A 20596-nucleotide genomic window follows, 5' to 3' on the forward strand; every position below is an offset into this window, starting at 1 on the left:
AAGCCGCCAACCGATTGTGCTGTTATAACAGGACCACTCGAACACCAAAAATACACCCAACCAGCCAAAAAAGCCAAACAGAAAGCAGAAATAACAAGCACATGCAAATTAAATGATATGAAATAGGGTAATGCAAGCGGTTTTTTTTTTTGACGGGGAGGAGGATCATATCAAGTCGTAAAAGGGAAACTAGGAGCCCAAGAGACAACCCAGCCCTAAGTAAAAATATCGGCGACGATGTGAGCGAGCGCTATCGCTTCACAGAGCTCCGATTCAGCGCCTCTAGAAGTTCTGGACGGCTTGCTAAAGCGGTTGCAGCCTGTGAGTAATTCACCCACTGCCGTCTCCGCTTGTGCATTTCGGGCCACCGGTCCTCCTCCCGATCCACGGTGACCTCGAAGAACTGATATGAAGCTCTTGGTGCGTTAGTCGTCAACAATGTCGATGGACGCATGTCAGAGATCAGTCCCAGATCCCTGACGACGGTGCACACGACACCGGCTTCTTCCCAGGCTTCTCTACAAGCCGCTTGCTGGGCACTTCCTTCGTCGGTTTCCCATCCGCCTTTCGGAAGTACCCAGCCACCTCGTCCAGCAGACTGGATCATCAGCACCAAGCTTTTGTCCTTTGATAGGGGGACGACACCGGCTACTAGCCGTTCGCCTTTCGAGCCGTATCCTGTGTACGAGAGCATGTCAGCATAGTTTTACGAGTTGCAAAATAGGTGGAAGAGCTCGAGGCAGACACAATTATGGGATGAGAGGCTCGGAAGCATAGTAATATGACTCACGTTGGTTTTTCCGTCCTACACGGGACTCCATTGAACGGACCTGGTCCACCATGTTGGACCAGCGAGAAGAGAGTATAGAAGAAACCCCGGCCGAGGAACCTCAAGAAAAAAAAATATAGGAAGTGGTGATGAAAAAAGACCGAAGATATACAGCTATTTCTGCACTTCGCACGAAGGTAAATATAATGAATGGAAGAGTTTCGGAAGCAAGGAAGGTGAGGAAAGTGACGGGCACAGGATGACGACACTATATAAAGTATAGAGGTTCCAAAAAAGACGGAAGCTTCAAAACCACGGGGTTTCTGGTGAGATAGATGGCCAGCTAGGGTGGATAGGAGCTGGCTCACGGCCGGTCCAGGGCTTTCGTCTTCTCCTGGGAAGGATAGTAAGGCGGCCGAGGAAGGGCAGTGAAATTTTTTTGGAAGAGGAAGACTGGAACGATTTGACGAACTAGGTATTCCCGTTCACTCCCGTGGCGGACGGGAACCTCGAGGGAGACTTGGAGATGGAAACAGACATGTTCATGGAGGGAATAGCATAAAAATAGGGGAGGGGATAGGAGGAGAGAAGAGGAAGAGGAACGGAGGGGAGGCGAGAGGACGGAGACAGCTTGGGATGGATAATGGGCGGCGCGGTCCGGCAAAGTCTCTAAAGCGTCTCTTCGGAGCGGCCTCTCCAATCGTACGGCGTATCTGTATTACTATGACTCGTTACACACATCGTACGCTGAGTAGTACTTCCACCCCAGGCTCGAAATAGACACCATGGCCATCTCTTCTTGTCCGCCGAGTGATCCTTGTCGAAGCCCCCATCTCTCGCTTCCTACTGTATATCTGATCTAAACTGGTTTTGACGCATTCCCCCGGCGTCTTCTCCTGTAAGTTCTCCCCGACGATGACATCACGTGCAGGGCTGTTCGTAACATTCAAATACAGAGAGAGAGAGAGAGCATCGCCAGAAAGCCATCGAGGACATTACAGAATAGAGCAACGGCAGGAGAAGCGCCAACTGGGATCTCAGGATCCGCAGTTTACAGATCGTTGCTGTGTTGTCGCGCCTCAACCCAATCGCCGCTGGAGTGTTCCCATGCGCTTCTGGATGTCGGCCCACTAATTAATCTTATGTGCATCCCCTGCTTTCCCTAGTCCAAGTGGCCTGCAGCTAGCGACAGCATGGGTTGAGCAAATACCAACGCTCTGATCGACCCCATGGTTCGATAGGCCTCGTTGCCGTGGACATGAATTCTGTAACAGCTGCACGATGCCCCAGGCATTACCTGCATGCCTCGTCTGAAGTACTTGACTAGTACGGGGCAGATGTGCAAGAGCAACGAGGAATAGGCTATGCCAATTGTCATTCGCCGTTATTTTCGCCCCTCTGCCCACGGAACCCGAATCGAAACAAAGAGACGTAACGTTGGGTCGGAATGCTCTATTCCTGAATAATATCGTGTGCTCTTGGTCTGCGCTCTGCCCCGCGTCGATCGACCCTGGATGATGACACTCAAAGAAGCAGATCCGAGAACCTACCAGGTTGGGCTTTGGTCTTGGAGTATGCAGGGCAGTCTGCTTTTGGGATTCGCCTCTAATCTACTTCGGAAAGGAGCTCCCTCAAGAAAAAAAAGAAAAAAAAAAGAGCACCAGAAAAAGAAAAGAAAGCAGGCATCTTGGAAACAGCTTCTCCACGATTTTTCATGCGGAAATAAGGTTTGATACTCGAATTATTACCGAGTGCCTAGGAATGCGGATAATTCGGTCGACCCTCGGAGATGCCTTTTCTTGCTTCGTTTCCGGAGTCGGCCACGCGTAGACAGTTACTCAAGGCTTCCAAGTTCCCAGCCAAGAAGAAATCGGCCTGCAACTTGGCAGTCTGGCATCGTGGGCGCCATGAAGGGTCCCTGGAGAAATAGTCGTTGGCTCACGCGGTGGATCAGACCCAGTTTCCTCTTTTGCATCTTCACTTGAGCATTCTTCTTCGCCCGCCAAACAAGCGCTTAACCGATTTATGAATGGTTGCTTTTTGATTACTATTACCGTGTCTCTTCAACAACGGATCCGGGATTGGCCTGCGTGTTCTCCTGCCGTACCAGGATAACCAGGTGTTTTCGGAACACTGTCGGGCTATATCCTCGGTCAAGAAAACGGGCTGGGAGGCTGGTGCTGGTTCGCTGCAGGTAACCCAATGATAGTTATTTATATGGGAATATATCCAGAGTGGATGATGCAGGAGCCCGAACTTCAAGCGGTGTCTTGGGGCTTTCCACGTTTCATTTGTGTGGAATTTATTCGAAGTCTCACCAGTTACTGTGGAACCAAACGAGGTCCGCAATAATGCACCGGACGCAGCATTCAGCAATCAGCATTTTTATGAAATCGATTTTATGATTACCTATATTAATTGCGATGTTCCTTGGTAACCAGCCATTTCAACTCAAAACGGAATATGGCAAAGCAAATCTCATTGCGAGGAAATCAAGGATAAGAATAGATTAGCTCAGGCGTAAAGTACTTTGGAGTCGATCGCCTGGATCAACAGATCTCCCCTCAGACGTCAGTGCTCACATTCATCAGACCGCGACGAGGAATAATCAGGGGGGTCTAAGAATAACCAGTCGAAAAGCAGAACTCCGAGAACAGAAAGAGAAATTGGTCGAGTGCTGGGAGGACGGTACCTTGAAATGCCCGAACAGGTATTGTAACGGGGCCCTTCCGTACCAGGGCAAACGATACCGTACGGGGTACATTTCCTGCCAGAGGAATCCAGTGTGCTAGTGCTGTCTCAACGGACGGATCTGGTGGTGTCGTGAACATTCACTACGTAGTTGAATAATGTTGGCCCATACGCATTCCTGCATGTCAATGCTGGCATCGTCAATCTCTTGGAGCGTATTTGGTGGCAAAAGAATATCCAGACGCGCAGATTGGACCAGGACGAACCGGACATGCATACAACGACTGACAGGGGAGAGCTGGCTCAGTCGTTTTCTAGAAGCATCAGGCGTCGATACGAGGAGCTGGGCTGAATGTAAGATAGCATCGCGTACTACTTAACTGAGTAGTGATGATTATGTACTTTCTGAATTGACTGTATGAAGCCGAGCATCCACTGGAGACATTGGACTCGACACCTCTCAGCTGAACAGTGAACAGCTCCGAGCTGCCAGTGTTCGCCATCCACAGTTATCTGTCCTTCTCATCTCCCCGCGAGCTCCATCGTGGCCTTGTTTCTTGATCAACACTCGCGTCCAGCCCGATACTTCCTTGTTTTCTTCCTTTTCCGCCTTGAGCGCAGGCAATAATAACGCCCGAACTCCAAGCTCCAATCTCCATCGTTGTGCCCTCTCTGCCTCGCAGCAACCACGCCATGGAACCCTCTGATCCGAGAGCACCGATTGACGCCGAACGAGCCAGGCAGTTGTCGCTGTTCCGACCCCTCGGTGAGTAGCCAGTCACAACACACTGCCCTTCCCCGTGCAATGGCCATTGGTCCTAGTTTATTTCTTTTCCGCGTGGAGAGACAGCTTGCTCTGCCCCTCATGATGTATGAGTCTCTCACCCTGCCCCTCATCTCCCATCTGATGCTGCCACTTTGCAATGCCTGATCATCCCGGTCGTTTCCTTGCTGTTCTCGTGTATTTGTATTATCATTTATTTATTTAATATTTTTTTTTTTTTTTTTACACCCTTTCCACCATCTGTCCTCGGCATCGCGGTCTCTCCGTGCCCAATCCTGTTCCCCTTCCCGGATCGTTGACTACTCGTCGTGACTAAAGATGATGGACCCTTCATGATCATCGTCGCTGCCAGCAGCGCTCTGACCAATATATCATTCCAGGTTACCAACGCAACTCGTGCGGATACTGTAAATCGGATAATGGGAGTCAGTCGCCTTGTAGCCCCACCTTGCAGCCTTGAGTTTGTTTGCTAAAAGCGCATACCTCGTAGGTGCTTCATACTACGCTAGCTCCGTCTCGGTGCGTCCAGGACACTATGAAGAACTCGTCAACCGGGGATGGAGAAGGTCAGACCGAATCCAGTTGCGAACGCGGGTGCACTCTTCTGATCCTCGCATAGGTCCGGCACCTTGTACTACAAGCAGAACCTGCAGCGGTCATGCTGTCCTCACTATACCATGAGGTATTTTCTTGGTGGTTGCCCTACCGACTTCATTCGGATGACACTAATTAGCCCAGGCTCGAAGCCTCGGCCTACAAACCAAGAAGAGATCAACGAAAGGCAATCAACCGCTGGAACAAGTTCGTCTTGGGACCTGACTACATTCGCAGAGCTGCATATCTCTGTCCGAAATCTCGGGGGTAAGCGCGCCAGTTTTCTATATTGCGGTGCATTGTGAGCTCACTTTCATGGTAGACAGAAGAAGCATCACAAATGCAACTTCGATCTCATTGATGCCGTTCATGGAGTTGAGTACAATAACGTCAAGCGGCCCATTGACCCAAAGACAAAGAAACCGTTGGAACCGGCCCATCGGTTCGAGATCAACATAGAAGGTGACACAGTTTCCCAGGCAAAGTAAGCAGCGAGTACACTGGGCTATTCCGACTCTATACTTACACCTCTGTCAGATTCGAGTTATTCCGCAAGTACCAGACGAAGGTTCACAAGGAAGATGTCTCCAAATGGCAAACAAAAGACTTCAAGCGGTTCCTTTGCTCAGGCCTTAAGCGGACCGAACCAAATGCACAAGACGGACAGCGCAGATTAGGATCCTGGCACCAATGCTACCGGCTCGACGGGAAGTTGATAGCCGTTGCTGTCCTTGACCTGATGCCCACTGGCATCAGCTCTGTTTACCTCTTGTGAGTCTCTTTTCAACAGCTTGACCACTGTAACCAAAACCTAACAGACATGCAAAGCTACGACCCGGATTATGAGCATTGGGAATTCGGCAAGCTCAGCGCAATGAGAGAAATAGGTCTCTCAATCGAAGAAGGCTATGGATATTACTACATGGGTTCGCACACTCTCACACAACACCAATGGAAACCCCACTTGCTAATACCATGATTCTTATTTTCCCAGGATATTACATCCACTCCTGTCAAAAGATGCGCTACAAGGGCTCCTTCCGACCCCAATACATCCTAGGTACGTTTCTTTCCGACTGACATTCTCGACCACAACCAACCTGTCACTCTCGTAACCTGAGCTAACCCCGTTTAACCCCAGACCCCGAATCCCACAATTGGGACCCCCTAGACGGCGAACTAACCACAAAGCTCAATTCCCGACCCTACGTCTCGCTCTCGCGAGACCGCAAGAATGCCGAAACCGGTGCGAACGCCGAAGCTGAAGCCAATGCCGAAGCCGAGATAAACGACGAAGAGGTCTCACTCTTCGCCCTGCACATGCCGGGTGTCCTTACTGTGGAGGAAATCAAGAATCTGGATCTAGGAAGCTGGCCGTTAGTCGTTCACGGGTCATTTGTTCATATGGCTGTAAGTCTCATTCCTATTCTTATCGTTAATAACTCTAGTTCTGTTATATTAAGCGTTTCGGCTATTGTAATTAATGAGCTGACGATGGGGATGAACTACAGGACCTAGTTGGGTGGGAGACTATGCCGGTTGATGAGCCTCAGTCGATTAAAGGGATCGTAGCAGAGTTAGCTGCGACCCTGGGCCCTGCTGTAGTGAGGGACAGTGCGGTGGCGTTATTTGATTAATTTGGGTTTAAATATTTACTGGAATTAAGCCATTGCCCGATCTATCGGAGGAGCTACGACTACCAGTTGGGGTTCTTGAATGATATGATAAGATTAAAACATATTTTTTATGTTCATCGTATATGAGTTGTTAACCACAAATGATCCATTACCATAGCCACTATTTGATAATCCCACCACAACGCCGAGCAATGATTTGTTGAAAATGGAGAGAAATTGCAACAAATAAAGAGCCGCATCCACGAAGAATCGGAGTAAAGACAACAACCATGATCCCATACAAAACCCCGAATTCAAGCGCTAAAATGCAGCCAAGACCCAAGGAAACGCAAAATAAGAAAGAGATATCAGAGTAATAAAATTCGAAGACAGATGCAGTTTGAGATCAAATTAGATCATCAGCTCGACGGGAGGACGAGAAGTCTTAAAAGGTGGTGTCTGCTTCGGCATATCAAGAGGGCTCATCTCCACGTCCATGTCATCTGGGTCGGCTGTTGTATCTTCGACCATGACGGCAGGGAGATTTGGGCTACCACCGTGCTCCCCGGGGTTGTAAATGAGGGTGCTGCTCCTGCTCCGCTGCTGAGACAGAGGCCAGCTTCCAGTTCGCTTATCGGATGAGAGAGACATTGGGGTATCCGGGTCAGTCTGCTGTTGGGACGAGCCGGTGGAGTAGATGTTGCCAACGGCGGGAGTTGCGGTTGACGACTGCTCGGTCTTCAGCATCGCGAGGGCCTGGGCGAGATCGCTAGCGTGGACTTCCTTGTTCGGGGGGTCCTCTGTGCGCATAACCCATCCGTGGGGTGGCGAGGGCGGCGGGCTGATGAAGAAGAGCTTGTCAACCTGGGGGGCCTCGAGGAGCTTGTGCTTGATGCCGGTGCCAGTCTCGTCGGTTTCTAGAAGAGGCGTTGGCTCGCCGAAGTAGATCTTTGTGCGGACTTCCCGGTTAAGGAGGCTTTCGCGGTCAAGGAGCTTGCGGACGCGGATTGCATCGTCTTCGTTTCTAAAGGAGCAGACGATACGGCGGAACGAGGGAAGCGGGGAAAAGGAGTTGAGGGGCGCGATAGACTCAATTTGTGCGCGGATGGTGGAGAGAGACGAAGGTTGGAAGAGGTAGAGGTCGTTGAGGTCGGTGATCAGGAGGGTGTTGGTTGGTGGTGATGGCTGAGAGAGCGGTGGGAGGCTGGAGAGGTCGATAGAGAGAGACGGTTTGTGGGAGGAGGAGCGCGCGGAGCGGTTGGCCTGGAAAGAAGGCGATGAAGGGACAGATTGCGGGGATAGCGTGCCTGTCATTTTGTCGGTTGTTGGGCGTAAGGCGAAGAGGAGAGGAATTAGGAGGTGGGATGGAGGAGAGTTGCAGCGAGATGGAGGGGAGGCGGAGGATGCTGTTAAGTAGTTGCAGCAGTCGCCACAAGAGCAAGATGTGCTGTGTGTTTGAAATAGCTGAGACAAGATTGAATCCACAACTGAAGATCAAGAGATGCTTCCTTTATAGACGTCTGGCCTTGTTCACAATTTTGATTGTTTTTTCCGTGTTCGGTGGGAGGCGATGCTGCGCCTCCTGACGGCGTACACCGGACGGAGTCGACGCACGCGGTGGGTTTCTCCCAGTCTCCCACTCTGCACTGCCATGATCTTGGCCTATGAGACAGACGAACCGGCTTTTCCTCTGAATTCTCCTCCAACAGACGCGGCCGGGTCCCGGATACTGTTCCTGAAGATCGAGTCTCGCCCTTTTCGATCGCAGTGCTCTAACTTGTCGCCAGTCGCCACGGAGTGTCTTCTGATTGCCACTTGTAATACGGAGTAGATTCTGTCACAGACTCGCGGATCTGATCTACTCATTTAGATCGAATTATGAGAGTTGGAGTATTACGGGGCCCTGGACGGCTGTGAATTCGGCCTACAGAGCATCGTCGTCGGCCTTGTGCTGTGTTGGCTCATGGCTGACTCTGCCTGTATAGACCCGAGCCTCTGCATAGCAATTCCGCCGATTGCCTCGTCAACGCCATAGGCAGCATCATAAAAGATACTATTTTATGCCTCTAAGCCTCTATGGTCTATTCTGATTACTGCTGATACAGTTGCCAACCCTCCACAGTTGTCCCTGGCTGACGACATACTCCCCAAGGCCACGCTCCATACAACTCCGCCCCCCGGCAAGTCGGCGGAGCTGCGACCGATAGCTTAAGAGACAAGAATTGAAGAAAGTTAAACACAAACGCGTCGTTTGCTAATTGCTCCGCTGCTGGCGGAGTCGCCGGAGAGATCCGCAATCCGCATACGGAGTACGTGCTGGACTTGTGAATTGACGGATTATGATCTACCTAATTGTGGCTGATACCTCCCTACTGCTTCATCCGGCCCACGGCCAGCTTCATTCGCATTTCGCAACAGGCTCCTTCATTCCTTGTGGCTCAGCACTCTTCCCACCCCCCGAGAATTATGCTCCGCCAAGCTCTTATAACCTTCCCTCCCTGCATTCGTTGTTGAACTTATCCATGTGGCGTGGGAGTCACGGGACTGCCAATGCCTCCTCCTGTGTTGAGCTGCTCCAATGTGCCTCGTCTCAATAATGTGACTCCCAGTGTCCACAGCCGGCAATGTCTCAGCCTTGTTTACTTCGACTTGTCCTTATCATTTCTTCAGCTTCAGTGCCACACCCCGGAAAACGCGGGCTTGGCAGCAATTCGGCCTCGCCTAGCCTCCCAGGCTGGTGGTTCTGACATAGCCACTCCGCACCCATTCGCGGAGGTCCATCCGCGCATCATGGTGCTCTTCTCAAATACGCTTGATTGATAATCCGGTAGGGTGATTCCTGCAGTAGGTTCGTGCAGCTTACACCCGTATCCGGTATATTTCACCTCTAGATTACGCCTGGCGCTCAATGCTGCTTGGTTAAGATATAACCCCGTCAAGATAAGCCTGGGGAAATACGAGTAGGGCGCAAACCATCCCATTTCTATCGCCCTGGTCAACAAAACTACGTGGTGCCAGAACGCCATCTACCTAAGCTACCGTGGGCTGAATCGAGCGTTTGCGTTAACCTTGACCATCGGCAGTACCACGATTCTCCTGAATAACAGGCATCTTGTCTGAACGTAATACTTCTTCACGAGACCTTTTGGAGTCTTAAGCCTTTTATATTTGGATGATTTCATCCGCATTGGCACGAGATGTTGACGAGGCGCCATACTTCAGTTCTTGCGCCTTCATCGCGGACCCCAATTAAACAAAGCTATCAGCGTCTGATATCAGACATGAGCCTGACTGCGACGAGCTGTCTCTAGGTCCACTCTGTAAACGTCGTCTCAATTATTGTAACATAATAACTCATCGCTGCATGAGTTTCTGTTTGTCATACTGGGGCTCACGTGTCCCTTTACTCGGGACAGAACCCGGGATCTAAGAAGCAGAGCATGCATTGAGAGGTCCATTTCGCAGCACGACCAGGGTATTTTCTAGGGTAACACCATTCATAGGCACTCCGATTTCTTAGAGACATCGATCCCTGCTCTCGAAATTTAAGAAAGATGCTTGTCCTTCGGTATAACTCGGCCGGTTGTTTTTCCTTTGCAGCTTGGCTGGCAGCTTGGCAGTCAGGTGATGTGGGAAGCTTTTAGATTTTCTGCGATGATGCCGGGTGTTCCTAGAGTCTCCAACCATCACCTCTTCACGTTTCTCTGCATCTCGATTTGATTAATTCCTAAACTACACCTAATTTTCACAATGTTCAAGCGAACCCTCCTCAGACAAGCTCAGGCCTCTCGGTCTTTGCTCTCCGTCCGCTCCGCGTCCACAACGCCGCTGGCCGTCCGTCGGATATCGCAGGCCCAACCACAGCTCCTCCGCCCCTTCGCTGGTTTCCCTACTGCGCGGTGCTACTCTACAGAGAATGGCGACAAGGATAAGAAGGAAAATGGGGCAGAATCAGAGGCTGCCGAGGACCCGGTCACCAAGGAATTAGAAGAGAAGCGCAAAGAGGTCGTTGATCTCAAGGTAAATTCCCCAGACATGCAATTACTCTATATTCAATGGCTCCTTCTATTTATCACTTGAAGAATCATGGAGCTGACCTTCTCGTAACAGGACAAATATGTCCGATCCGTTGCAGACTTCCTCAACCTCCAGGAACGCACCAAGCGGGATATGGAGAACGCACGCAACTTCGCAATCCAACGGTTCGCCGTCGACCTTCTTGAAAGTATTGACAACTTCGACCGTGCTCTCCTTGCCGTCCCATCGGATAAGCTCTCCGCCACCAAGACCGAAGAGAACAAGGATCTCCTAGATCTCGTCGATGGTCTTAAGATGACCCAGCATATCCTGATGAACACTCTACAGAAGCACGGCCTGCAAAGATTTGACCCTGCTGATCTCACTGAGGATGGCAAAGCCCAGAAGTTCAACCCTAATATTCATGAGGCCACATTCATGACCAAGGCTGAGGGCAAGGAAGACGGCGACATCATTCACGCTCAAACCAAGGGTTTCACGCTGAATGGCCGTATCCTAAGAGTGAGTTCCCAATATATTAATTGTCATTGTAAATATCAGGATGCTGACCCCTTGTTTAGGCTGCCAAGGTTGGTGTTGTGAAGAACAACTAAATGGCCACGCTCCCTACCCGCCCTCGACACCTACCTTCTCTGTACAGTATATAAAAAAATATGCCCTACTCGGCCACGGAAATTTATTACACCCTCTCAAATTTACGGCGCCTACTCAATCATCTACCTTTATGCTCCCTGGATGGTCGTCTATTCTGTCTATGAATGCATATGTATGATACACCATTTCGTACGATTGGGGGCGTCCGGACTGTCTTCCTTTCGATATCATTTACCCTAGAGGTCTTCATCATGGCGTTATGTTTGATAATTATTTCTCACAATCTCCCACCTCATGTATACTACTCATAATATTTGACTCGATTGGTCTTGTCCTTTTTTCTCCCTTTTTTTGTATCTTGAAATCGTTAACGGGAATCCATTGGCTTGGATGTTTCAGGTATATGTACATGATCATCTTTCGCCCCTGTTTTAGCAGAGACAGGCGTAGGGATATTTAGCTTCGTTTCTTACATAGGATAGAAACATGGTACCGAATCATAACCTTTTATAAGTAATATCCTGAAAACTACTCTGTACATAGGAATTCTATTATCTTCAAGCGAGAATAGCACGTAGAGGTTATTCAAGTACGTACGTAGTAGATTAGATTAGATCAATCGTCTAGCCAACCTACCGCAAGACACCATATATGCCCATTGAAAAAAAGAAGAAGAACCAACCGAGCCAAACTGAAGCGGAATGAAACGAAACGAAATAAACACAGCGAGGAATCGTAAAGAAGGGGAAAGCAAAAAAAAGAAAAAAAAAAAAAAAAAGGAAACCCCGAGTATGAACATGAACTGGTCAGTTACACCAAGTTAACTAGTGAATCAATGATGAACAAAAGAGCGGAGAGAAAAAGGACAGGGTAGAACGGAGATGAAATCGAATGGAAGAAGAAAAAAAGCTCCAGCTGTCTATCGCTTTGCTTTTGCTTGCCTTGCCCGGCCTTTATCTCGCCTTGTTCGCCGATGAATGATGAATGGAAAGGAAAAGAAGCGATGACGGGGTGAGTTGGTAGTCTCCCACGTGCTTATCCGATCTCTGGTCCACTAGACTCTGCTAGATGCCAGGAACAGGTGTAGGGTGAGATGGGTATATGTATGTAGGGACGATGTATGCGTATGTAAAGAATTATATGCCAAGAACATTGAACGCAGTCCAGCCCAAGTACCAGTAGCAAACCCAGTATAGGCCGAATGATAACGCCGGGACCGATGTATGATGCACAGAGAACAGAGGTTCGAAGAAAGAGAGGCGAAGTGAGGATTAAAGCGGAATAAAAGAGAGGGAAGAATTTCGATAGGAAAAGACGTATCATGCACCATCTATCAAGTCTGCATCATCGGACACATCGGCGGGTAGAGAATTGGCTGGTGGAATTTTGCGACCTGCACCATACACCATCTCCATGAGCTTGGCCTTTTGCTTCTCTCGCACGGAACGAAGGTATTCATATGTCCCTTCCAGACCACGGATTTGGCCCTCTATCACTGCTTCAACCGGACCGAGTGTTCGGCCGTTGCTCCCCGAGTCAATGGAACCGGCGAAACTCACGGAATCATTGCGCCGGACTAGCGGGCTGACGAGTTTGCGCCGTAATGTCTCGAGGTTCACTTTAAGGGTAAGGAGGCGGCCACGGTGGTCCATGAGGAGATGTTTATTTGCAACAGTTCGGCTGCGGACGTTTGCTAACAGGCGCTTGTTTTTTTCATATTTGCGCACGATTGCAGCGTCAGGGCCGAGCACGCGAGTCCAAAGGGAGCTGAGCATTTCACCCTCGGCGCGCTCCTGCGCATCGGATTCGCGAACGACCGTGCGCTGGAGATTAAGGAACTGGCGGTCGATGGACTCAAATAGCGCGAACAGGGCCGTCGAATGTGTTAGCTCGCCTTCGATGGACTCTTCTAGCACGGAAAGAAACTCAGTGAAAGTCCGCGTTAGGGTCGTGCGAGTGCGCTGGGCCGAGGTCTGGCCGAATATGGCCGTCACGATCGTCCCAAACGTCGTGGGAGTTGTTGAAGTGAGCTCGCTGCCTGTAGTATCACCACTTGCGCCTGTGACATGCTCGAGGGTACCGAGCCGTGACAGGAGGTCTTGCATATTATCAAACATAATGGACGGTAAGCTACTTGGCGGCTGCGACGACAAGGTCTCCAATTCACGTTTGGCCCAATCCATGACTAGGAGGATCGAATCGACATCCGCGTCGACATTGGCGAAGAAGCGCGTCAGCTCTAGGGAGAGCGACTTGAGTGATTCGGACAGTTCATCAAGTTGTCGCACTATGATGGGTGCGCTGGTCATATTGGTCCCGCGCACCGACTCGCTGAGATCCCAGACGGCCACACCAGTCTCTTGTAATGTCCCAATCTGCTGTACGCCATTCTCGGAGTAATGAATAAGCGGCTCGAATGAGCGCGCAAAGCTCGATAGTTTCACGAGGTCTGGAATTGCCGATGGAATACTCGGCATGAACATGGTGCGCATGAATGCGATGGACACTAGTGCAATCAAGACGGTCAGGGTGGTGTTGGATTTCGAGCTAGTGATGCGATCGACCTTGGACCGCAGGTAAGTAAAGAATGCGACGAAAGGTTCTCGATGTTGAACTTCTGCACGCACAGCGAATCTGATATCTTTAAGAGAGAGATCCAAATGTTAGTGTATCCCGCGCCAGCAAGCTGGACAGGGTAATCAAACCAAGAGATGCCTACAATTGCTTATGTTACTTTCGGGTTTGAATTCCAGTGGCTCATCATCAGAGTTAGGCCGTACAGGCACTCGCACTGGACTGGGCGATCGGCCCTTCAATGGTGAATCTGCCTCTGACGGCAATGGTACATTGGCGGCGACGGTGACATCCCCTGTTTCGGTGGAGTGGCCGCGATGCCCTCCCATAGGGGCCTCAGGCGCATCTTCATATTGTGGACTGGGTTCACGCGACTGCGATGGGCTGAGTCCCACGGTCGGTTTTAGCCCGAATCGCTCGTGGTCGACCTTGCGCGAGTAGGGCTGGTGCCGATACCACCCGCTACCGGGGACATAATCATACCTTCGAAAGCCGGGAGGTGACCAGCGCTCGCCAACTGGTGTTGCATCTTCATCCTCGACGTCCGATTCCTCCGACCTAAAACCTGAGTGCTGTGACGGAAGACCAAAGACAGGTGAACGATGTGAGTTGCTAGTGTTCTCGAAGTCCTCGAGCGAAGCGTCCAGTGACGGATGATCGTCAAAGACGGTGTCCAGCTCGTCCAGCATGATGGACGGCGTTGCGCGCGCGGGGTTCTGGAGTTGTAGGGCCAGTTCCAGGGTTCAATCTTCCCGGAAATCACTTCTAAACCGCCTGAGTTGGTGGTTCAAGAAGGGAGGGGGGCAGGAGGTTCGCGAAGGGCGCTAACGTATAGATTGGTGAGACTAGTAGGATGGAGGTGGGGGAGATGCAGGAGAAGTAAGTCGAGTCCAGCAGGACAGAGTAGCGGGGAAAGAGTACAGAGCAGATAAAAAGATAAGGACAATGGCAGACTAGAAGAAAGCTGCAGAAGACCAGCGCAGGAGTTGAGGAATGCGACGGCGGGAGGGACAAGTCGATCCCCGAATGCCCTTGATGCCTGAGGACTGGGGAGGCAGGCTGACAAGTCACAGGCGCGCACGAATACCGTAGAGAGAGACAGAGGAGAGTTACAAACGATTTGCATTAGACGGTATATAGGTAGGAACTGGAATTCTTCTCAGCGATTGTGTTTCAAGTCTGTTGTCCACGTTAGTGCAGTCTGGCTAGACACCCGAGTCCGGCCCAGCCTGAGTAGCCTGTGTTTCATCCAATATCCTGGAAAAATGCGGGAAAGCGAATAATCGACGATGTCTGACAGGAAGGAGGGTTCCCCTCGCATGCGCCCTGGATCAGTCTGCCTTGACTCTTGTCCTGGACCAGGTTCACCAGGTCGAGAACTGTGGTGTGCTGGGGCATTTATGGAGGGGGCGCAGAAGCAGGAGGCTGGGCCAATCGAAGGTGGGCTGTGAGAGAGGGGTCATGTGCCGCCACGCTGCCAACTGAACTGAGCGGGCTTCGAATGAGCCGGCCTGCTCCGTGCATAGGTCAGTGACGGCTTGGGGGTCCTGGACTGTGTGATCCACGAATCATAAACCCCCAAGGTTCTCTCTTAGACTTTGTCCAGAGGCGGCAGGAGTCTGCTTGGAGGAACGCCCTCCAGTCCCAGCCAATCGAGCATCCATGCTTCGACAACCTGCGCAGATCGTCCATCGCTCCTGTCAACGCATCATTGGGCAACTTAGTCAAGCAGCAGCGTTGAGAAGAACTGCTTGTCGTCACCTTTGATCCTCCAGAGCCCAGACTGATAAGTGCATTGTCTTATCGCCGATAACAGTGAACCTCCAGGAACGCCGTGCCACGTGATAACCAGTGCCACGTGACATGACGAAGCCGGAGCCGGCGGGTTAAAAATAGATGAACTTGGAACGGAGTGGCGAGTTAGGTGTTAGAACAGCGAATGGAAGGGAGTAATTGTCATGAGAGGAGACTCTTTTATTCATTATGGCCGCGCGACCTAAAAGTTAAACCATGATACACAAAAGCTGAAGAAAACATGACCGTCCATTGTAGGAAAAAGGAAACCGAGGGAATATCGAAAATAGACACGGCGGCGAAGGAAACAAGATTCTATGATATCCACAACGTCCCGACGCAATCAAAACCAGGTCTAAAAGTTTGTAGTAGTGTTACAGTGCCCGCCTGCCAGCTAGCCGGAGACCCGGCTTCCCCCACAGGTGGGTGTTTTTTATGTCGTCTAATAGCGAAACGTTTAAGCGGTGTTCTCCTTGAGGTAGCTATTAAGTAGCTTGTTAGTAGAAGCTCCTTCATCGTCAGATGGGTAGCGAAACATACGTGATGAGGTCGTTGCGCTCCTTGCCCTTCTTGAGACCACCGAAGGCCATCTTGGTACCGGGGATGAACTTCTTGGGGTTCTCGAGGTACTTGAACTGTTTGGCGAATACCGCATTAGCAATCGCGACTCGAATTAAAAGCGACTATATTGGCACGTACCAGAGTGTTCTCGTCCCAGGTCACACCGGCCTGCTTGTTGGCATCGGTGTAGGAATAGCCCTCGACCTCACCGGTCTTACGGCCGAAGAGGCCAAAGAGGTTGGGGCCGATCTTGTTGGCACCACCGCTCTCGACGGTGTGGCACTGCTTGCAGCGAGTCTATTTCTAGTTAGCTTTCTACCTTTATGATGAGTGGAGTTGGCAAGGGAACTGACCTCGAAGAGCTTGGCACCCTTCTTAGAGTCACCTGGAGAAAACTGCTGATTAGCATTCTGTTTTGCCTTCGTTTTCTCCAGTTCTTCTAGCTCAAGTTCGCGCATGCTGAGAGTGGTAGTGAAACAGTAGGCATCGAAGCTGGTCATGATGGGCACGATTTCAAGTCAAATGTTCGCGATCGGCAATTAAAACGTCCAAGTTGCGAGAGGCAGTTGAAACAAGCGACGATTTAATTGCTTCACTGGCGACCAATATGTCGAAGGAGAGAATGCGAAATATTAAATCTCTCTGTTGAAATTCAAGGACTTGTGCTTGTGAAGAGCGCTCATAAGACGCCCAATATTGATTGACCTTTCAACCGCCTTCTATTTCACTATTCCACCATGTCGCAGACGCCACTCTGATAGAGCATCCAATAGATGCCACTTAACAGCAGCAGCGCAATTGAATCCAGAGCAAAGGAACGAATTGGCGATAAAGGAAGTAACTTACCAGGAGCAAAGGAGTCACCGCCCTTGGCCATTGTGAATAATAAAAATGAAGAGGATTAAAGGAAAGAAGAGAGGTAGAGAAGTGAAGTAGTATAGTACAGAGACTTGTAACAGATGAGAGTGAGAGACAATGGAAGAAAAGTCAAGCAAGCTGGCCGAAAGGAAAAAAACTTGGAGAGGGAATTTGTAGAGCTGGGAGCGACTTGCCCCCGACGCCTCCCGTGATCCCGCGACAACCAATCATAGCGCAGATGATTCAGCTCGTAACGGGCACTGCCGGGACAGAAATTCGGTCACCGCAATCCCAGATCAAGACCGCATGTGCCTTGATGAGCGCATTTTCGTTCTCTCAACGTTACAGATTTACTTGGTGGCCTTTGTATAGAGGATTTTTGTATAATTGTGTTTGTAGTGTGACATTCCACCTAGTCTACCTAGAAGCACTACTAGAGTTGTCGATTTGTTGATCAGGCGCATGCTGTCATGGTATGATCTCATTCCAGCTCATAGAAACTTGAAAGAACAACACTCCGGATCTGGTGGATAGAATCCTTGTTGTAATAACAAATTCGCACCCGGTTATTCGCCGAACACATGGCGAGTTTTTGCCGCTCATCCGGCCTTGGTCCGACTCCGAAGTGGCCTGATGCCTGACCCAGTGTTGAGTTTATGCCTTAAAACCTTGTCGCCTTGTCGCCTCGACACCTGAGAAGGGCCAAACACGTGATCTCATTACCGCCGAAAAAGTTAGGATACCCTCACAGGCCATGCAAGCCATAGTTCTCTAGCAAGCCAACCGCGCAAATTGCCGGGGATAACCAAAGATGGCCCCGACTCCAATCGCTCCATTCCTCCTCCCCCGAGGGGTTCCCTCAACAAGAGCCCTTCTCGCTCTATCCAAGTCCAAACCGCGTGCCGCCGGAACTTACAGTCGCTGCGCATCAACAAAGGCCTCGGACCAAAAGCCGCGCGTGCTCGAAAAGCCAGACAAATTCCGCCCGCCATCACACCCAGCACGGCGCGTCGTCCAGACCAGAAATGGCAAAGTGGTCAACTACCCGGGCCCCAAATTCAGCGAGAAGGAGGAGGCTGAGCGGAAGACGAAGCAGTACCCGAACATGTTCCCGCCTGAGGGGACGGTCATGTTTCGGTTTTTGACGAGTCGGTGGATCCATGTCTGGATAGCTATGGTATGTTTTCTGTCTACGTTATTTTGATTTTATATTGTGTGTATACTAATATGTATGCCTTCTAGAGTGTCTTAACAAGTCTCGCAACATTCACATTCACGACGAACTTCAAGCACTCGAGTCCCTTTGCGCATTTGCTCCCGCCCTGGTCGGGTCTTCTTGCTCATCCGATCGATACAATTTCGCAAGCGCTTTCGGTGTTCCGGATGCACGTTGAGCATAACTCCATGGAAACGCGGGAGAAGAGGAGGAGACGGGTAGAGGATGCGGAGAAGAGGAGACAGTTCCGGGTTGCACATGGATTGGAGGAGCCGAGTGAGGAGCACCAAGGCCAGAAGGGAAAGGAGGCGGAGATTGATGACCAGTCGCCTGTTGCCGTTGAAGCTCAGGGCCAGGCTCGTGGTGGGGGAGAGTATGTTGATTGGGAGGGGAAGAAGAAGCCTGTTAAGAAGTGGTTGGGCATTTGGTAGGTGGATTTTCCTCGAGCTTCCGGGATACCGATGGTAACGGAGGGGGTTTACAACTATTTGCTTAGTTTTTTGGTGGGCGAGGTTTAAGTAGAAAGCCATGTATAGTATAAGAGACTGTTGGTCTAATGTTTCTCTCATCTCTCATGTATTATGTGTATATACATGTTCATTGTCATTACGATATTTTGTCTCATGGCGGACTCTTTCACGATTGCTGTTTCAACAGAGTTTGATGCAGAGTCTTCATGCTTTCCGCATTGCGGCGTATGCAGACTGAGACACAGCGTTGCAATCGTATTTGTCCGTGGGGTGCTTCCGCATCACACCGTGCAACATGCGTACCGGAGAGTAAAGGGCCGAGTCCTTCTCAAACCAATCATCCAACCTCCACCCCCTCAAGTCCCTCCAGGACTTCCTCCCCAACGCCTCCCTGCTCCAATACCATCTTTACCATACGTGCAATAGTAACTCTCTTCACGCCACCACGTCTCGGCTTCCAAACACCAGAAACTTCCTCCTCACCAGTAGAAGGATTGATAATAGCAGACTCCTCCGCGGCAGCCGTGGAACTCACAGTAGCCACGTTCTCTGAGTTCGGGATCCCAGGTTGCGTAAGCCGAGACGGAGGGTCGACCGTCCGGATCGAAAGCAGTTTCAAGCGGCCAGAGTCAGTGTCGTGGGTGATTGAGATTGCGAGCACGGCGTCCGCAACAGCAATCTCTTCGCGGCTTGGGTCGAAGATGATATTCTCTGCGACGGAGATGACAAGCAGAGTCACAGGCGGTCGAACTTTATGTGTCGGGATAGAGCCTGGAACAGAGCTCTTGGTGGATTTGACCCGCGGGTACAAATATTCAGCGGCATCCCAGTCGTCGTCGAAGAACGGGTCTTCCTCGCCTTTCGATTTCAGCTTCGGCAGCTTCGTCGCGAGAAGCGCAAGGTGAGTCGTGAGCGATAAGAGAGGGAGAGGGTAAGATAGTGGCTGGGAAAGTAGCAAGACCTATACATCGTTGCGAGTTAGCACACTTCCACAGAAATACTTAATAAAGGGAAAAAAGAAAAAACTCACATCAATATACAACCTCCAATGCCACCTCCGATTAATCACAAGCCTCCCCTTCAACCCTCCCGCCATCTCATCCCCATTCCCATTCCCATTCGCACCACCCGAAACCGATTCCACCAATGGCTCCCTCATCATCTCCGACAAGAAAACCGGTAGGGCATCATCGTCCCTAAACCCCGGGATCTCAATCGCCATCTGCACCCACGATCCCTGCCCCGAAGTCCCTCCAACACCCCCAGAGCGACCCCCACCAGCACCCCCATCACTACCGCCCTCATCCTGCTGCTGCGCCTGACCGAGAGCCTGGACCCCAAGCGCAGTCTTCTCCACCTCTGCCTTTACGCCCACAATCGCCTGCGTGCCATCTGCGAAACCGACTCGCGCACTGCCGTTCGTGCCAGGTAGAATATCTGTCTCTGCTGACAAAGGCCTGAGCTGGGTTGGTGAACGCCCGTCCGGCCGGATTGGCGTGTCTGGGAGGGAGAGCGATGTGTAGAGGTAGGAGAGCTCGGCGGGGGAGATGTGTGGCGTCTGCGAAGCAGAAGAAGCTTGGCGCTGGGCTGTCATTCTGGATCTGAATTGAGACCGGAAGGGAATGTAGAAATCTTCGAGAGTAAAATGCGAAAATGAGGAACTACTGCGCTTGCGCAGGTATCTCGCAGCGGAAGCTGGATAGTTTGTTGTACGTATGTGTATATGTGGGAGTTCACGGGGGAAGCTTCGGATATCGCCCGCTTGGTATGGTTATCAGGATTACGGGTAGGAATAATCCATGCTGCAATCATGAAATTAAATAGTTTTGTTGAGTTGAACTTGTTCGAAATGCGGATTCATGCCGCTTCTTTGGGAAATTCTGCTTCACACGGATCATCATTTTTCCATGCCGGCCGGCCAGTTTGACGTTAAGGCATACTGCAAGGACGGCGAAGATGAAGTCAAAGGATATCTAGGCTGCTTCCGAGAACACAAAATCATTAATTAGTCAATTTATTTTGGGGTCCATTTGTTGG

At 50.7% G+C, this 20596-nt stretch overlaps 8 protein-coding genes across 8 annotated transcripts; 3 read left to right on the forward strand and 5 right to left on the reverse strand.

The window, feature by feature from the left end:
- Window positions 1-250: 250 nt before the first annotated feature.
- On the reverse strand, window positions 251-842 carry APUU_51234A (NUDIX hydrolase; the record flags this gene model as incomplete). Its single annotated transcript, XM_041706320.1, has 2 exons — window positions 251-678; window positions 791-842. The coding sequence occupies 2 exons, from the start codon at window positions 840-842 to the stop codon at window positions 251-253; spliced, it is 480 nt and encodes a 159-aa protein (XP_041558717.1).
- Window positions 843-4153: 3311 nt separating this feature from the next.
- Window positions 4154-6475, forward strand: ATE1 (arginyltransferase; the record flags this gene model as incomplete). The annotated part of the gene is made up of 11 exons (XM_041706321.1): window positions 4154-4226; window positions 4625-4669; window positions 4735-4810; window positions 4864-4926; window positions 4983-5105; window positions 5161-5322; window positions 5376-5609; window positions 5667-5764; window positions 5833-5898; window positions 5980-6248; window positions 6350-6475. The coding sequence occupies 11 exons, from the start codon at window positions 4154-4156 to the stop codon at window positions 6473-6475; spliced, it is 1335 nt and encodes a 444-aa protein (XP_041558718.1).
- Window positions 6476-6865: 390 nt separating this feature from the next.
- cbpA (putative calcineurin binding protein) lies at window positions 6866-7768 on the reverse strand (the record flags this gene model as incomplete). The annotated part of the gene is made up of 1 exon (XM_041706322.1): window positions 6866-7768. The coding sequence occupies one exon, from the start codon at window positions 7766-7768 to the stop codon at window positions 6866-6868; it is 903 nt and encodes a 300-aa protein (XP_041558719.1).
- A 2436-nt stretch (window positions 7769-10204) lies between these two features.
- grpE (mitochondrial nucleotide exchange factor MGE1) lies at window positions 10205-11085 on the forward strand (the record flags this gene model as incomplete). The annotated part of the gene is made up of 3 exons (XM_041706323.1): window positions 10205-10474; window positions 10565-10993; window positions 11053-11085. The coding sequence occupies 3 exons, from the start codon at window positions 10205-10207 to the stop codon at window positions 11083-11085; spliced, it is 732 nt and encodes a 243-aa protein (XP_041558720.1).
- Window positions 11086-12405: 1320 nt separating this feature from the next.
- APUU_51238A (uncharacterized protein) lies at window positions 12406-14349 on the reverse strand (the record flags this gene model as incomplete). The annotated part of the gene is made up of 2 exons (XM_041706324.1): window positions 12406-13727; window positions 13806-14349. 2 exons carry the CDS (start codon window positions 14347-14349, stop codon window positions 12406-12408), a joined length of 1866 nt encoding a protein of 621 aa, XP_041558721.1.
- A 1623-nt stretch (window positions 14350-15972) lies between these two features.
- Window positions 15973-16892, reverse strand: CYC1 (c-type cytochrome; the record flags this gene model as incomplete). Its single annotated transcript, XM_041706325.1, has 4 exons — window positions 15973-16089; window positions 16154-16312; window positions 16369-16400; window positions 16862-16892. The coding sequence occupies 4 exons, from the start codon at window positions 16890-16892 to the stop codon at window positions 15973-15975; spliced, it is 339 nt and encodes a 112-aa protein (XP_041558722.1).
- Window positions 16893-17684: 792 nt separating this feature from the next.
- Window positions 17685-18520, forward strand: APUU_51240S (uncharacterized protein; the record flags this gene model as incomplete). The annotated part of the gene is made up of 2 exons (XM_041706326.1): window positions 17685-18050; window positions 18116-18520. The coding sequence occupies 2 exons, from the start codon at window positions 17685-17687 to the stop codon at window positions 18518-18520; spliced, it is 771 nt and encodes a 256-aa protein (XP_041558723.1).
- A 376-nt stretch (window positions 18521-18896) lies between these two features.
- On the reverse strand, window positions 18897-20153 carry APUU_51241A (exosome non-catalytic core subunit RRP42; the record flags this gene model as incomplete). The annotated part of the gene is made up of 2 exons (XM_041706327.1): window positions 18897-19520; window positions 19590-20153. The coding sequence occupies 2 exons, from the start codon at window positions 20151-20153 to the stop codon at window positions 18897-18899; spliced, it is 1188 nt and encodes a 395-aa protein (XP_041558724.1).
- Between the last annotated feature and the right edge of the window lie 443 nt (window positions 20154-20596).

Source organism: Aspergillus puulaauensis, chromosome 5 (genome assembly GCF_016861865.1).
Source record: "Aspergillus puulaauensis MK2 DNA, chromosome 5, nearly complete sequence".
NCBI classification, from domain to species: Eukaryota; Fungi; Ascomycota; class Eurotiomycetes; order Eurotiales; family Aspergillaceae; genus Aspergillus; species Aspergillus puulaauensis.